A 17,095-nucleotide genomic window follows, 5' to 3' on the forward strand; every position below is an offset into this window, starting at 1 on the left:
GGCAGGTTACTTATATAGGCGGGCTGCTTGTGAAATATATTATTCTCTTCTAAATTAGTCAGATTTCTTAAGTTAGTTAAGTTATTTTGTTGTAATATAGTACTAGCTTTTTAACAACAAAGGCGGGTTTAGAGGACACTATAAATCTTTGCTATAGTTATGACCTTAAGATTTTAGTCTTTTTCAAGAGTCTAAAGAGTAAGGATAACACAGGATTCAACTAAAGTTGATTCTATAGTTGAGTGGTAAGGAAAGTGTGATTGAAGACCAAGAGCAGCAACTTAAGTAGGAAGGTAGCCGCTTGCTATATGTGGCCGCTCGCTATACAGGTATATTAAGTCTTTATAAGTTTGTCTTTTTCTTTGTTATATTTCTTTAATTACTAATATAGATTCTAAAGTATATTAGTTTAAAGCCTTTAAAGAATTCTTTAACTATTATTTAAAGTCATCTTATCTTTAAATAAAGTTTAAGTCTAATTAGAGTTATTATTTCTAAAGCGTTATTAGAGTCTTATAAAGATATCTTATAATAAGATTTATTTAATCTGCCTTTAACTTACCTAGTTTTAATTACTATTAAATTATCTATTAAAACTAAGCTACGTTATAGCTTAGTTAGTGGCCAAGTCCCTTGAGGGCCAAGTCCTAGCAAGGCTAAGGAGCCCCCTAAGGGCTCTATGTTATACAAGTTGCTGCAGCTAATGCTCTAGTTAAAGCTTGGCATTAGGATTAACTAGAATATAGAACTCAACTAAAGTTCATATAAGTAAATATATTAATATAAGGGCATTATGCAATAAATATGTAACGTAGTTGCTATATATAGACTCTTATCTATGTTCCGGCTTGTATTAAATAGTCTTATAGTTGTTTAGAGCTTCTTTATGCTCCTTGGCTGTAGTCTATATAACAGACTAGATGCTCCCTAGATAGCTCGAAGATATAAGCAATTCAACTACATTAGTAAGACACTTCTACTCTATTAATACTTAATTATTCTTAATTGACTTCTATTTACTTCCGCTATTCCATCTTTTTATATTATCTAAAAGGTTAAGAACTCCTTTAACTTTTTAAGGTTCTTAATAATAGTATAATAGCTTTATAAAGCAGATAAACTTCTTTATCTTATAAGATTCCTTACTCTCTAATAATTTTCTTTTTTTAGATATTTATTTTATAAGTGTTATTATTTTACCTGCGTTTTATAGAGTAGGTATATCTCTTAGTTTCTTATATATATTTATTAACTTATATTTGGCTTATCTATAACTTATTTATAATTATAGTCTATTAATCTGTAATTCTAGTTAGTCTTATATTAAGCTTATATAATATTTAAGTTTATCTTCTTTAGCCTTAAATTCTTTTTCTAAGGCCTTTTTATTGTTATCTTTAGATCATTTATCACTAGAGAAAGAAAGAGGAGTATTAAAAGAAATTCCCTCTTCTATATATAATGTAGCTGACTCGCTTATATTCTGCAAGTAAGTACTTATACCTTTTATATAATCTTCGCTTTTAGTCTATGTCTGTTTATCCTTCCGCTAGTGTATAGCTGCTCTATAAGTAAATATAGCTATTACTAGATAGCTCTCTTATAACAAATAGGATTAGATTATTTAAAATTATTAGGGATACTTAGGGTCTTAAGTAATATAATAATCTAGTATATAAATAATATGCGCTTTATAGTTATAGAGTATTATTAGTAATAGTGACAAAGGATAAGCTTCTGACTTCTATAAGTTGAATAATAAAGAAACTCTGACTTCTAGAGTATAGAGTTCCCTTGTTATAAGTGCGCGCGCGCTAAGCGTACGTAGCATGCTTAGTACACTTCGCAGCCTTAGCGTAGCATAACAAATACATCTTATATAAAAGATCAACTATATCTTATATATAATTAATCTAAGGCAAGAATCCATATAAATCTAGATTAAGGATATATTTTCTAAATGTCTCTTCTTTAGCTAAAGTCAAATTATATTAGGCATTATATTTTTTAGCCTTTAAGATATAGCTCTTTATTTGATTATAAAGAGTACTTTAAAGAGTATTATATATCTTTGTAATATATTAGATTAATATTTCTTAGTATATATAGATAGCCTAAATAATAAAGAAAATTCTAGCTTTTTAAATTTAAGAATTTATTATATTATTATATTATAACTAACGTGATTAACTATTACTTTACTACTTCTATTACCTCGCCACTTTTTATATAATCTCTCAACTTTTATGTTTAATTACAACTATATAATATAGAAAAATTAATTAGAATTAATTATATTATCTTTGTCTAATAATTCTTTAACTACTAAATAAGTTTAAATATTATGTCTAGCCTTTCTATATTATTTATAGCATTAAATAGTTATAGGCTCTGTCTTTAATTAATCTCTTTTATTAATTGTTTTTCTCTTCTTTTAATTGCTAGAATTCTTTGTAGTAATTAAGACTTAAGCATCTTCTATAGTAAGTATATTATCTTCTTAGATTCTAATATACTTAGTTCATTAACGTGGTTTATAAACAGCCTGCCTATACAAGCAACCCGCTTACTTTTCTTTTATTTTGTAATCTTCTAACTATTATACATAATTATAATATAAGAAAATTAATTATTTTCTATATTATTATCTTTCTTAGATGTCTCTTTAATCTCCTAATAGGTTTATATATTATGGTTGGTCTTGCTATATCTCTTATAATGCTGTAGGCCTAATGACCTAGTCTGTGTGATACCCTCTTTTACTAATCTTCTACTCAACTGTGATTATATAATCTCTTTCTGCTTAATTAAATTATATATATCCTCTATAGTAAGTACACCTCTGCCTTGTACGCATGTCTTTTTAGTCTTCTAATGCTTTGCAAGAGCCTTATTAGTCTTGCAAAGCGCACAGATATTCTTATATAAAAGAGTTATTTAATAAGCAATTAGCTCTGTACTCTTTACTAATTACTTTATAATTAAAAAAACATTAGTCAAAGAGCTTTTTTAATATCTAATAATCTGATTTTGTATATGCTCTAATTATAAAATAGCGTCATTAGAATTATATGGTATCTAAGAGACCTATAGGTCAGCCTAAAAGAGAGGAGGTCTAGTTAGTATTAGTGTTTATAACTTAATATTAAGCTTAAATAAGACAGCCTAAGGGTTATACAACACAAGACTAATACCTTGAAAGCTAGCATTAATGTTTTTAGCTATTATTATATTAAAGTATTTAATTATAAAATATTAATATTATTAGCATATAAATAATAATCTTAACTTTTATATCTTTTTTACTTTAGACTTCTAACTTATATCTGCTCTTTATTACCTCTAGCATATTCACTTTTGCTAGAACTAAGAACCTAGCTCTATCAGTTAACTATTATCCTCCTTAGGCGTAGCCGAAATAGAGCTTTAATATTTTGGTATACTGTAGCGCTAAATACAACATAAATATGTTAATGCGTGAATAGCACCGCACGCTAAAGGAAGATGGTGGGAAAGTATGATGCATCTCTCTAGATTTTCTGGCTAGGGGCCTTGGTGGGAATTCGGAGGCCTCAAAGAAGATGGGAGCTGGTGATCCGGCGGTGGCGGGCCCTTTCATCAGAAGCGTTGGTCGGCCACTATCACGGATCTTCATCGCTTTTTGTCCTCTGCAACCGCTTCCGATCACGCGCCCGGGCTGCAAGCAATGCTACTCAATCTGTTGCTTCCCTGCAAGACATGCTGCGGAATTGGTGTGAGATTGCTGGTGTGACGTACCTTTCCTGTTCTACAGCGACCAGTCCATCGACCATCTCCTGCCTAAGCAACAGACCGACACCGCCTGCTTGCTACATCAATAGCGCAGGGTGGATGCAATCCAAAAGCTCTCATCGTAAGGTTGCGTGGATCGTTGATCAACTGCTCACAACGATCGAGCTATTTAAACATGCCCAACAGCATCAGCTGATACCAGTACCTCCACTAGCCTCTGTGGCTTACATGATACTATCCAACCCGTCACCCCATAGTCCGTCTCTTGGCCCTTAGCTAGTCAGGTTCTCCACGGCACTCTTGCAGGCAGACCTGTGGAATTTCTCTTTCTGGCCAACACCCCCGGCGAGCGCTACGCCAGATCTGCTCGCTCAGATTTTTGGCTCTTCTCAATGTCTTTCCAACTGCTCGGGACAGTCTACGCAATGACCCGTAGCTGCTCCAAAGCCCTGCGCCGTATAGAAGCGTCAGCGGACCTATAAAGAGTCGGATATTCCTGCAGGAAAGAACGGGCCGAGTCCACTATCCGAGTTTCTTGACTCAAGCCTGGAAACGCCCTTTCACCTGATATAATGATTACTACCGTTCAGGTACCGTGACAAGAGCCAAAGAGCAATCACCCACGAAGATTATAGAAGATGAAAGGAAAGCACTATTAATCCAATCTGAGGTAGGACAGCCATTAAGTGGTGAATTATGCTTCCAAGCGTTTTGCGACAGTTCAAGATGATTCGTACTACGACATAATCAGTATCAGAGTGTCAGCGTATACTAGTTTTCATCTCTTAAGTCAGCTTTTTGGACTGAACCTTTTCAAAAGTCTAAAGGCGCGGGTACGTTACGGAGACTGAAATGTCCAGCTTATTGTATCTATTTAATCTGGATGTATCAAATGCATAACTGGGACAAATCGGAAGGGCCGAGTCTATTTGCTGAAAGCCAACCCTCTACCTCAATTCTACTTCAACGAAATCTCGATGATCGAATCCCAGCTGCCCTTGGGCTTGAAAATGCGCGTTAGTTCGAGGCAAGAATCTACCGCGCGCACAACTTCCCGCCACTCGGGCTCACTCCGCTCCTGCGTATTAAGCATTTGAAGCATAGTCACATCCACATTTCTAAAATACACAATTAGCACATCGCATCTCGCAACCGTGTTCGTCAAAAACCATGCAACAACATACCTCATGTATCGCTCGGCGACACTCGACTCCTCCATGTTCGACGGCATGACAACAACTTCTATCAGCAAGATCTTGCTCCCGGGCTTCATCACCGGCACGATTTCTCGAATGATCTTGGCGCAGTTTTCGGTCGACCAATTGTGGCAGATGTGACGCATGATGTACACGTCAGCCTTAGTAGTCGGCTGCGGGTCGAAGAAGTTGTGCGCCATGAATTCCACCCGGCCGGACAATTCGGAGGGTAATTGAGCGGCGCCTTCTTCAATGGTGTGTTTGTAGTCTTGTACAACCAGCTTGGTCAAGTTTGGATGGGCCTTTGCTAGCGCTACGCTCATGAAGCCGGATGAGCCGCCAACCTATCCACTCATTAGCTTCAAAGAATTGTCAGTTACGAAAAGCGCGGGCAACTTGCATCGACGATGGTAGCATTCCCGAGTTCTGCCCACGGGTACCCATTCACGACATGCTGAAGGCTGTGGCCGGGGTCCTTGCCAACGCCCTCCATTGCGCCGAAGAAGCGAGCCTGTCGGTCGGGATGTTGCTCAAGGAACTTGTAAATGGGCTCCTTGGTGTTGAAGGCAAGGCAGAAAGCACTGTCCTCCGCCGCCGTGCTGCCCTGGTACTTCTCCAGCGCCTCGGCGATCTTGGCGCTGGCAGGGAACATCTCCTCGACACAGTGTCCGTACCAGTCCATCATGGCGTGATTTCGCAGAAGCAGGGCGGATGAGGCGGTGTGAATGACATGATCGGGGCTGTTCTCGCGCAGCACGCGGTTCATGGCGGATTGGCGCACAATGGCTTTGACCTGCGGTTCGGACAGACCAACCTTCGCTGAGATCTCCTTATACGTGGCGCCGCCCTCGAGCGGAATGGTCTTGAGAAAGTTGAAGTGGTAGATGCATTGCTGGACGGAATTGTCGATAGCCTGGGCGTACATCTCAGGTAAGAATTCCTGCACAATTCGTGGAATCAATATATCATTTCACTTACACCCCAGCAAATCCGACGCAGGACCTCTCCCGGGCCAATGAGCATGTCATGAAGCATATTCGTGTCGTCCAGGATTGCCAATCGCGCGACCTCAATCTCGGCATCACCGGCAGTGGAAGGGAATTCCTCCTCTGCATCCTGCTCGAAGGACGGCATTTTGGCGTTCTTGCTGATCAGCCATTTCTCGACCAAGGCCGAGTTGCTGGCAATCCTCTCGCCGAGCTCTTTGATGGAAGCCATGTTAAGTAGATATATGTTGAACGTACAGGGCAATTGATTGGCTGTACTAGAGATTGCTGTTGGATAAAAATGAAGAAATGGCTCTGTTCGTTCCAGATATATGACAAAAAAGAGTCGCAGGAGCGCACAGACCAACAGCAATCTTTCGTACAGCTAATCGATAGCCCTGTACGTTCGACAATATACAATACTGCTGCTGCCAAGTGGCCATCATGGCACTGACTTACTGCCATATTTCATTCATTTCGCGATCTCCTTTAGGTACTGTGTCACAGGCTAGCATTTCGATACTGGATCGGACCCCGGCTGCCGACGAGTATTGGGACCAAGCTGGGTGCCACATGCGTAGCGGTTGCTCATTGCAACGCGGCATAAGTTGTTAGAAGTGATCGACCTTCATTTGTGCGACCAATCGGAAGCCACGGATATACCAGGACTCTCAGCTCTAGAAGTTTTTGCTCTTCGGCTAACGTTGTGCATTTGTTCTAGCGATCCTTTGCTCTGAGAGCATACGAAAGCTGTATCTCATATGACGTCAAGCTTATCGGCGTATAGGATAGAGTTTTGAGGATCGCTTGGTCGAGATTATCCTGCAAGGGCAGATCTCAAAAAGACAATGTGTTACTAAGCAGAATAAGCCGCCAAAAAGGGAAATATCAGGAGTTGCTTTTACATGTTCCTTACTTTTCAACAGGCCGATACTCGTTTGCTGCATGCTTTGCCCTTGCCTATTCAGCAACATATGAGCGGCATATGAGCGGACTATGTAATAATTCACCAGTCGAAAAATGAGTTCGAGTTGCCAGGCGCTGCTTGCCAGGATGAGACCATATTACCTTACTGCGGCGCATTGCCAGTGCAACGTTCTGCCTCTCCCCCATCCCCCAGTCCTTGCCAGCACAATAAACAAATTGTGATTGCATCAGTCATGACGCACGCCGGTTACACTGAGCGCTGAATCAGTGATGATAGATTGTGATACTGTGTAATCGCGCTACAAAACGATGACGAATATGAGGGCATAACTTACGAGGCTGGAGATTGCGGGGCTAACACTAAAGTGCGCGGCCCCCGGGGCCCGAGCCGGGGCCGAAGGGCCCTTGCGATTGAAATGTGGTTGCCCCTAGTCACTCACATATCTCACCTATATAGTAACGCGCCTTGACGGCGCGCAGCCGCCAAGTCATCTTCTTCACTCCCTGGCAATCTATCCAAATAGAATAACACCACATTAAAATGGCTAGTTACCTTATCACCGGTGCATCGCGGGGCATTGGGCTTGAGCTCACCAAACAGCTGCTCGAGCTGCCGGTGTCCCAAGTCGGCAAGGTCTTCGCCGTCACTCGTAGTGGCCCATCCGCTCCTCTACGGGGCCTCATAGACAGGAATCCAGATCGCGCCACTCACATCATCGCCTCGGTCGACGACACGGAAAGCGTCCAGAGAGCAGCCAGAGACGTCAAGGCGAAGCTCGGTGGCCAGGGACTGGACGTCCTGGTCAACAACGCGGGCCAACAGGCAATCAGCCCCGGCGGCACCAAGACCGCCCCGCCCGAGCAGCTGGCGCATCTGTTCGACGTCAACGTGATCGGCCCGCAGAGAGTGACCGCTGCGTTCCTGCCGCTCCTCGAGGCGGGCAACCAGAAGAAGGTCATCAACGTGTATGTCCCCCTTTATCTGGGACCAAGTACCAAGATTTGGCGCAAGGAATACTGACTTTTCTGGCAATAGTACATCTTCGATGGGATCGATCGCATGGGTGGACAGATACAAGTGTGCGCCATCTCCGGCCTACAAGATCTCCAAGGCTGCCCTGCACATGTTGAACGCGCAGTACGCGTTGGATCACGCAGAGGCTGGTTTCACCTTCCTCTGCGTCTCTCCCGGAGTAAGCACATACACCATTAAAAACTAGACTGGACTACGAGATTCAATGCTGACGCTTCTTGGTAGTGGCTGAAAACCGATCTGGGTGGTGAGTATGCTGACTTCGATGTTGGGGTTGGCGTTACCGAGCTCAAGAGGATCATCCTCGAGTCAACCAAGGCACAGAACGGCAAGTTCCTCAACATCCTCGTCCCCGGAGAAGAGAAATCGAGGGGCCAGTACGATGGAGGAGAGATCCCGTGGTAGGGAGTTGGAGTCACTGTCGATGCTGCTGCACCTGTCCCTTGAGGTTGTGATGGCATAAAGCTATTATGCATGGAGCAGGTACAAGGTTGCTGGTGGACATGTATTCAATCTCTGAATGCTTGACGGTCTATGGAGTCGTGCCCTAGGAGTGGTCAAACCACGCTCATTTCGAATCTCTACCAACAATGCTTAATGCTGAACTAGCTTAAATGTATGGCTACTTGAGTAGCTATCACACTTAAAACAGCCTATAAACTCCACCAAAGCTTAAGTTTTCTTTGGGCCAATCTTCACGGGATAGACCACCTATGTCGCATGGCTGTAAGTGCTAAGGCTCGTCTAAGCAAACTTACAAGTCTCCGCTACATAATTTAGGGTTGAGGGCGTAGCCTACCCTACAGCTACTACTAGTTAGCTCATACCTGAATACTAGCGTGGCTTGACTACCTATAAGGCACGACCCTGTATGCCTGCCTCATAGCACCAAGGACCTACCGGACCCGTCATTCAGAGGCGTGTTCTAGATGATAATTAAATTCAAAAAGCACTCTGTTCCTAGCCGGGACTGACTCATTGTGTCCGAACGTTTACGCCTTTCGACCTTCCAGGTCTGATGAATACTTACTTGTAGTGTCCATGAAAAGGGATCGATGAAACACAGATCGTACAGAAGAACGTGCTGAGATTTCATTGCAAGGCCCTTTCAACAACCGATTATGGCCTGCCTTTATATCACTCCTTTCTGAACAGTGAAACTTTATATGATTTATAAGCGTAGGCCACACAAAGAAAGACCACTCTTGGAGGTTTCATTCGCACGAGAACAATCAGCTGGGGAGTTAGCGGACCTCGGGCCTTGGATGAGAATTTATATTTTCCGCGCGGTCGAAATCAGAAGATAGCTGGTATCCAAGCAGTCAATTCCTACGATAATGTAGAAATTGCATCGTTCGGCAGTGCTCACACAAGTGGTCATCAGACACCCAACATTGACCAGTCTTCATTCTTGATGTACTCCTCGACACTGCTCAGTCCTGGAATCTCGATGCCAAGCTAGAAGCACAAGTCAATATCGGCTAGACGCTCTCGCAAGCTGATGAGTGATTGGTCTCACCTCTTCCCTTCGCTTGCACGCTGGATCTCCGCCATCGTACCCATATATGCCCATGAACTCGAACATCTCACCAATCTCAGTTCCAAAGCCCTGCGGAAAGGTTTTGGACAGCTCTTCTTCGTAGAAATCCACGCCCACTTGTTCGAACTTGACCTTCTTATCCAAAATGCGGCCCCACAGCGCGAGCCAAGTGTTCCAGCTCATCAAAGCTGTCGCGCCATATAGCTGTATCCCTGGCTCCAGGGTCAACAGCGCACGTACGAACGGACCGGTGTCATTGTTAGGGTCGACAAAAGGTATTGGTGTGTTGGGATTGCACGGCATCGTTAAGACGTGCACTCCACCGTCCATCCTTCGCGGGGCCATTACGGGTGCGAACCTCCAAGCCCGGAAAAATACGCCCATGTTCAACTCACTCATCTTCTTGGCAAGGTCTGGATACGTCGACTTGACGTAACTTATCATGTCAGCCTTGCTATCGAAATGCCATATCTTATCGTAGCGGCCATTGCTGCTCTTTTTGGTGCTAGACACCATCGACACAACAAACCGTTCCAGCTCCGGGACCTTGGAAGCGGCGTCGACAATGTTGCGTCCCTGTTCGTACTCAAGCTCATACGAGAGTTGGCCGATGTGCTTTCCTTGCTCCTGAGCTTTGGCCTGATTGTTCTTGTCGAGATAAGGCGTCCAAAAATCTGTTACCGAGAAGATGGCGTGTGCTCCCTTAAATGCCTGGAGGAGCGAAGATGGGTCATGGAGGTCGGCAACAACCATTCCAACACCCTGTGCTGCCAGTTCTCGTGATTGACTAGAAGATGGGTTGCGAGATATCCCCCTTAGACGGTACTTGGATCTCAGTTTGGGGTCATCGAGAAACGTCCGAGCTACTGAGCCGCCTTGGTTACCAGTGATACCGATAATGACCAACAGTTTCCGCTCGTCCATGACCGTGACTTTTTGTTTCTCCGCCCAGAACAATTAAAGTCAACGTGATACACAACGCTTGAGGCGGCCGTTCTTCAAAGCGTGCCTTTCTAGTTTCAATAAAGGGGCGAGGATGTACAAGGCTGATCACCCTGAGATCCTAAAACCCTGCAGGCTTAGACGGGGATACATACACGGCATTCGTGAGCCGAGAGCCCATCTCTCTTAGCTGTTAGCGTCTTGTGCCGCGTGCTCTTCAGAGAGGCGTGGAGCAGTTTCGGCAGCCGAAGCAAGAGATTCCTTGCGGAACCCGGTTTGCGTCTGCCACGATAGAGTGAAGCAACATGCACCACGTGGGCGTGTGCACCTGCAGATACTCGAACGTCTAATCACTTTTTCATCATATATAAGATGGTCAATCCTGGGGTTCCGCCGCATGAAGCATTCTACCCTGTCACTGCATTGCATATTGCAGCCGTCAGAATTGGATTTGGGAAGCCTAACCCAAAAAGGAGTTGGTTTCAAGGGCGAGATCGTCCGGGATCGGAAGAACTGTTTCACCGACGCCGACCCGCTAGCTCGAAAGCACCATGTGGAAACTTGAAGGCCTTCCTAATACGACCTTCTTGGCGCTCATCGCCGGCGCCGCGCTCGCAGCAGCAGCACCTCGGTCATCTTCATACAACGCATCTGGTAGCCAGCCCGACTATGTGATTATTGGTGGTGGGCCAGCCGGTTTCGTTCTCGCGGAGGAGCTGTCCCAGAATCCCCGGACCACCGTTGTCCTTCTGGAAGCCGGGCCAGACACTGCCGGCGAGGAGGATATCGACATCCCGGGTTATTCGCCAAACCTGTTATACACGCAGTACATGTGGAACTACACCTCTCAGCCGGATCCTAACCTCGAAGGCAATGCTCCAACGTTGGAACAGGGCCGCGGCTTCGGTGGCGGCAGTGCCGTCAACTATTTGGGTGCTTGTCGTGGCGCGCCCTCCGTCTTCGACGAGTGGGCTGACATTAGTGGAGACGACGGTCTCCGGTGGGAGAACTTCCTGAACGACTACAAGTCTACCGTTCACTATCAAGAGGTTCCCCTGGACTACGACCCGCATATCAATCCTAGCGCGTACGGTGATGGCCCACTTGAACTTACCGCTCCTCTTGAAAATCTTGGTATCGTTCTGGAACTTATCAACTCGTTCATATCCGTCCTCAAGCTTCCGTGGGTCGATTTGAATGATGGTACTGGTCTTGGTGTTGCAACTAGTACCAACGTCATTCGCGCGTCGAACCGTACCAGAGACTTTGCCCCACAGGCTTTCGGCTGGCAGTTGGCTGGTCGTCCCAACGCTCAGCAGCTTTCCAACGCTGAGGTGACCAAGATTGGTTTCAAGGGTACGCGCGCTGTTTCCGTCACCTATGTCAATCCCATCGACAACTCCACCAACACCCTTTACCCTAAGGAGATTATTGTCTCCGCCGGTGCCCTCAATAGCCCCAAGGTAAGAGAGAAATTGTACTCTTTCTTTGGCAATACACTGCTAAAGTTTGACCTAGCTTCTCATGCTCTCTGGCGTTGGTCCTGGAGACCATCTCAGGTCCCTTAATATCCCTGTTGTCGCTGACATTCCTCAACTCGGCAAGAATCTGTAAGACATCTCCATGTTACCCGTTGTGGATCGACGCAGTTCTAAATGACGGTTTCCAGACGTGACCACCACTGCGCTTTTATGTCGTTTGAGGTTACTTCGCAGGTGGAGACGCTGTGGCAGTATACCCAGAACGCCACATTCGCCGCCCTCGCGGAGGAGGAGTATATAAATAACAGCAGTGGTCCCCTCAGCGTCCCTAATGGTGCAGCCTTCGCGATCTACCGCGCTCCTGACTCCGTCTTTGAGGCCGTGGACGACACTTTCCACACTTCTCTGCCCGCTGACCGTGGCCAGTTGCTGTTTCAGTATTCCACCTCGACTTTCCAGGCCACCACTCCCAACGTCAGCATAGTCTCCCCCTTTGTTGGTCTAGTTCAGCCCCAGGATTCAGGTTACATGCTCCTGGCTTCGGCTGACTACCGCGATGCGCCGCTGGTTTATTCCAATTACTACGGTTCTGCCGGTGCGTGAACCTTGATGAAAAAGAAAAGTCTCACTTGATCAGAAAACACTGACTGCATCTCGCGTGCCCAGGTGACAAAGCCGCCATCCTCCACGGCTACAAGCGGATCCGCGAACTATTCTCCGATCCATCGATCACGCCCCTGCTCGTCAGGGAGCTCTATCCCGGCGCGAATGCGACGTCTGACGACGACCTGTGGCACGCCATCAGTGGACTCTCTCTCTCTCTCTCTCTCTCTCTCTCTCTCTCTCTCTCTCTCTCTCTCTCTCTCTCTCTCTCTCTCTCTCTCTCTCTCTCTCTCTCTCTCTCTCTCTCTCTGTCTCTGTCTGTTTTTCATGCATGTCATCATTCGATAGCACTGACCAGGGACACTTCCAGATGGGTACCGTCGCCCTCGGCACCGTGGTGGAGGGGAAAACCTGGAGAATCAAGGGCCTCGACGGTATTCGGGTCGTGGATTCGTCCACCTTCCCCTACCCGCCGACGTGCCATCCGATGGCTACGGTTTACGCATACGCGCAGCACGCGGCGCAGCTGATCAGGGAGCAGGACCGGTAGAAGTTACTCGGGCGGTTTCGGTCACTTCTATGTACCTATCGTATATATTTTGGGTTTCGATATCGCGGTCTATGGGATTTTAATGTTTGGGTAGCGGTTTGTCATATGAGATTTGTAAGTTTTTTATTCCCTTTTACTGTAACTTTAGACATAATTACAGCTCCATCTCGTTGAAAATGGTATATGCGCCCTCTACCAATGTCGCCTATTGATGCTAGTGTGCTCCGTAGCCATAGCTGCCAGCCTGTTAAACAGCTCTTCAAGCAGATTTTTCATAGATTCAAATAATCAAAAGGTGATTCACCGTTCGAATGGGGTGTACCGACGATTCTATTGGTGCATTTTTTTTCTCCCTTCATAAGCGAGAGGTTGTTACTTCTATCAAAAATTCATCTCAATTCCTCCGCCCGTGGCCAAAATTAAATTTTTACATTTTCATTCATCTCGGATTCAGCCCTCGACAAGCCTGCCATCCGCCACATGCTTCTCAGACCAGCCAAAAGACATCATGGTGCCCGGCCCATCGCCAAAATTGGCATGGTCCGGGTTGACGACACTCACGTAATGCGGGTCATTTTTCACGTGGATGTAATCCCGCACATCGCGGAAGACGATTGTCATGAAGGCGTCATACGATGAGGGGTTGACGGAAGAGAGGTTGGGAAACAGGTTGTCGATGTCCTTCATCAGGTCGGAGGTGTTGTGTTGCTTTACGGCAAAGTCAAGTCAGCTTCAGAGGAGGAGCAGCGCGCCTTCCGGCAATCGGCTCACCACGGTGTAATCCACATTCTTGTTTTTCACCAGGAGATCCTTCAGGTGCCCCGCGTGGGTCTCGCTGATGTACTTGTGATAGGCGTCCTCGTCCATACCGGGTCTTCGCTTGGCGCAGATGGTCACGGCGAACAGGCGCTGGGATTTGCCCATGATGGTTGTTGTGCGTTGGATATCGAGCGTAAACGTCACACGCAGTTGGGCGAAAAGGGAAGCTCACGAAGGATCTTCTGATTGGGTCACAGGACCATCATCAATATATGGCTTGGCGAAGTTCCGCCGTGAGGAGCGGCACTCGTGGTCGAGGTTTCGCAATGGCTGATGATCTCGCCCCGTACTACACTGCCACTGTCAGGGTTTTGTGGGCAGTGTTTTCAATTTTATGGATCTAAAGATGGGTTTTCTGTGGAGAGAGAGAACTTTGGCCGGGGGTTCCCAAGTCTTCAATATCACCAGGTGAGTCAGAGTAGGGCCACATGACCATGAAAATTTCGAATTCGACGAGCAGATTGATTATCGTATTGTTTTCTCCTGAGCGCAGGTGGAGGAGATGGAGATCCCTATAAGAAGGTCGACGCGTAGAAGCCCCTGTTAACTACGTAATATGCTACTCTCGCTGCCGGTGCGCTGTCCCTTCTGCTTTAGCCCGCCTGATCGGGGTTGGCGCTGCCTCGCCGCCTTTCCCACACATAAACGACCCGCTGCTCCTAACTCTCCATCGTCTCTTCCTTTCTGTCATCTACTCCTGCCTCCCTCTCGCTTCTGGCTTGCTGCGCCGCCGTCCTCGGGCCTGTACGGCAATCAGCCACACTGCTCCTGCTTTCCTTCATACGTGCGAACCACCAGCGCCGCGTGTTCACTTTCACACTTTAGAAAGGAGCCAGAGGAAAGCCTTCTCCTAACGTTCGACCCACGTATGTAAGGCGTACGAGCTGGCCACGCTATCAGGCGTATCAGCCAAGGGCCCTAAGCATAAAGACTGGCATTCCCACATTCTATAGAAGGCCAGCTTTCTGTTTTCCTTCCCTTTGGAGAGACTGCCATTGACCCATCACTTTATCTATACGATTGGTGTGCGTATCCATCGCGAATACGTAGCTCGGTCTCTACTGCCCGCTTGCCCGGCAGTGCCCCTATCATAACGCTACTCGCCGAGGAAACTCAGGATAATCATCATGGCGAAATGTAGAGTGGTGGTTGAACTTCTTTAAGCAGATTGCCTAATAAGTTTGGTGGGTAATTTACCCCTTGGAACTCGCTGAGGCGTAGGCCTGCATTAACCCGCCGACTCAATTCTCCCGTTCTCCAAGCCTATCAAGGACACTCTTCCTTGACGTGTTGCCACAGCCTTTTTCGATGTGCCACTGGCAACGAGTGGCGATGGCGACGTGGAATGGTGGATCTCTGTTGTTGACAAATTGGTATCGCTTTGCACGCGGCAAGAGGCTCAGTACCACAGACCTCGAACAAGAATAACCCAGATGTTGGGAAGCTCTTCAGACAACGCTGGTATGAAAAATACCAAATCTGAGTCGGACGACTCAGAGTCTTCTGTCGGTGATCTCTTCCCTCTGCGTTGCCAACCCTTTCAACGCCTTCACTGTCTTGGTAATACTCGTCTTCATTTGTACGAGCGACGGCGGAACCTAGACAGCAGATATTCTTTGCTGCGACATTATGCCTGTCAGCACCCCTTTCAGCCAAGCAGTCCTGTCCTTTTCCCCATATTGCATGCGCTTAAGTCACGTTCAGCAGTGTGATACACTTCCAAAATCTTGCGGTGACGATTCACGGAAACAACATATCTGAAAAGGATCAGCCGGCCCGGTTACTGAGGCTTTTGATCTCGGTTTTCAAGGATATTGGAGCCCGGAACCTGATCAAGATTTAGTCATTCTAAGCTTCTCGATATGGAGAACAACACGTTATCCCGCTTCAGCTCAAAGTGGCTACGCAATGAAAGCAAACATTTTCCGACACCCTCAATTCATCACCATCAAAATACGACATACGGAACCCACGAAGCTCAACGCCAAATTATGAATTAAAGGGACAACATTATCCCTAGCATCATCTATTTATGTGTCCACTCTAGCTTTCGCTTTTTAAGGGATACACTGATTCCCTCACTCTTGTTCTGCAGGTTGAACTTAAATAGTGTAGTCCTCTCTCTATCGTGAAACTACTATCAAGCCTACTTTCGGCTGTTTCTCTTATCAGCACTTGCTATTTGTTCGTATTAAGCCTGACTTAAAAGGGCAAACATATACTAACAAGAATTACTTACCTTATAAGTATAATAACTAGTCTAGATATCTTAGCTATATCTTTTGTAGACTATTTTAAAAATAGAAGTACCTTAATAATAAGTAATATATAGTGTATTAAAATGTATACTAAGAACTATAGTATTAATAAAAATAAGTTAATTAATATCAGCTTTATTACTTAGCTTTTTTATAAGTTTAAGGACTAAATCCTTTAACTATAATATTTAAGAGACTTATAAATTAGTTGAAAAAGAAAAAAATCTAATAATTATTAATGTTTATAACTTAATATTAAGTTTAGATAAACTAGTCTAAAGATTATATAATATAAGACTAATATTTTAAAAGCTATTTTTAATATTTTTAATTACTATTATATTAAAGTAAGCAATCTTAAAAGTAAAAAGAAACTTAATCTTAATAATATAATTAATATAGGCTTTACTAAAACTCTTAAGTTCTTTATTATTTAATAATCTTAATATCTCTTATAACCCTAATTAATCCTTATTATAATTATTCTTTCTTGTAAAGTTTAGCGTTATAAAATACCTATATTTAGCAGTAAGATTATTTTTGTAGCCTTAGTATTAGGAAAATCAAAATTATGGAAGAGTGCTATAGCCTTAGTATTAAGAACATTAAAATTTATTAAGATTTAGTTATAATCTTAATATTAAGAACATTAAAAGTAAATTATAAGAGTAAATCTTAAATTAGTTATATTAGATTAATTACTAGAGCTTTAAATCTAAGAATAATATTATTTAATAGTTCTCAGAGTTTTTTATCTAAATAACTTATTTACATTTTTATATAATTAATATTTAACTTAAAACAAAAATAATAATAAAAAAGTATAAGATATAGAAAAATTATAGCAGATATAATTAGACTATTATTATATATAAAAGTATATAATATAATTTATAAGCAATCTATATATATAAGTAACCCGCGTATCTTTCTTTTATGTCATAACTTTTTAATTATTATATATAATAATACTATAAAAAAATCAATTA

The 17,095-nt window shown here is 44.2% G+C and overlaps 5 protein-coding genes across 5 annotated transcripts; 2 read left to right on the forward strand and 3 right to left on the reverse strand.

The window, feature by feature from the left end:
* Window positions 1-4,729: 4,729 nt before the first annotated feature.
* EPUS_09284 (uncharacterized protein) lies at window positions 4,730-6,185 on the reverse strand (the record flags this gene model as incomplete). Its single annotated transcript, XM_007802368.1, has 4 exons — window positions 4,730-4,889; window positions 4,956-5,311; window positions 5,374-5,907; window positions 5,946-6,185. The coding sequence occupies 4 exons, from the start codon at window positions 6,183-6,185 to the stop codon at window positions 4,730-4,732; spliced, it is 1,290 nt and encodes a 429-aa protein (XP_007800559.1).
* Window positions 6,186-7,421: 1,236 nt separating this feature from the next.
* On the forward strand, window positions 7,422-8,318 carry EPUS_09285 (uncharacterized protein; the record flags this gene model as incomplete). The annotated part of the gene is made up of 3 exons (XM_007802369.1): window positions 7,422-7,846; window positions 7,917-8,073; window positions 8,139-8,318. The coding sequence occupies 3 exons, from the start codon at window positions 7,422-7,424 to the stop codon at window positions 8,316-8,318; spliced, it is 762 nt and encodes a 253-aa protein (XP_007800560.1).
* A 975-nt stretch (window positions 8,319-9,293) lies between these two features.
* On the reverse strand, window positions 9,294-10,377 carry EPUS_09286 (uncharacterized protein; the record flags this gene model as incomplete). Its single annotated transcript, XM_007802370.1, has 2 exons — window positions 9,294-9,371; window positions 9,433-10,377. 2 exons carry the CDS (start codon window positions 10,375-10,377, stop codon window positions 9,294-9,296), a joined length of 1,023 nt encoding a protein of 340 aa, XP_007800561.1.
* Window positions 10,378-10,946: 569 nt separating this feature from the next.
* Window positions 10,947-13,029, forward strand: EPUS_09287 (uncharacterized protein; the record flags this gene model as incomplete). Its single annotated transcript, XM_007802371.1, has 5 exons — window positions 10,947-11,858; window positions 11,914-12,005; window positions 12,065-12,471; window positions 12,543-12,619; window positions 12,850-13,029. 5 exons carry the CDS (start codon window positions 10,947-10,949, stop codon window positions 13,027-13,029), a joined length of 1,668 nt encoding a protein of 555 aa, XP_007800562.1.
* A 450-nt stretch (window positions 13,030-13,479) lies between these two features.
* EPUS_09288 (uncharacterized protein) lies at window positions 13,480-13,953 on the reverse strand (the record flags this gene model as incomplete). The annotated part of the gene is made up of 2 exons (XM_007802372.1): window positions 13,480-13,737; window positions 13,801-13,953. The coding sequence occupies 2 exons, from the start codon at window positions 13,951-13,953 to the stop codon at window positions 13,480-13,482; spliced, it is 411 nt and encodes a 136-aa protein (XP_007800563.1).
* Window positions 13,954-17,095: the final 3,142 nt, after the last annotated feature.

This window comes from Endocarpon pusillum (genome assembly GCF_000464535.1).
Source record: "Endocarpon pusillum Z07020 unplaced genomic scaffold scaffold1616, whole genome shotgun sequence".
NCBI lineage: Eukaryota > Fungi > Ascomycota > Eurotiomycetes > Verrucariales > Verrucariaceae > Endocarpon > Endocarpon pusillum.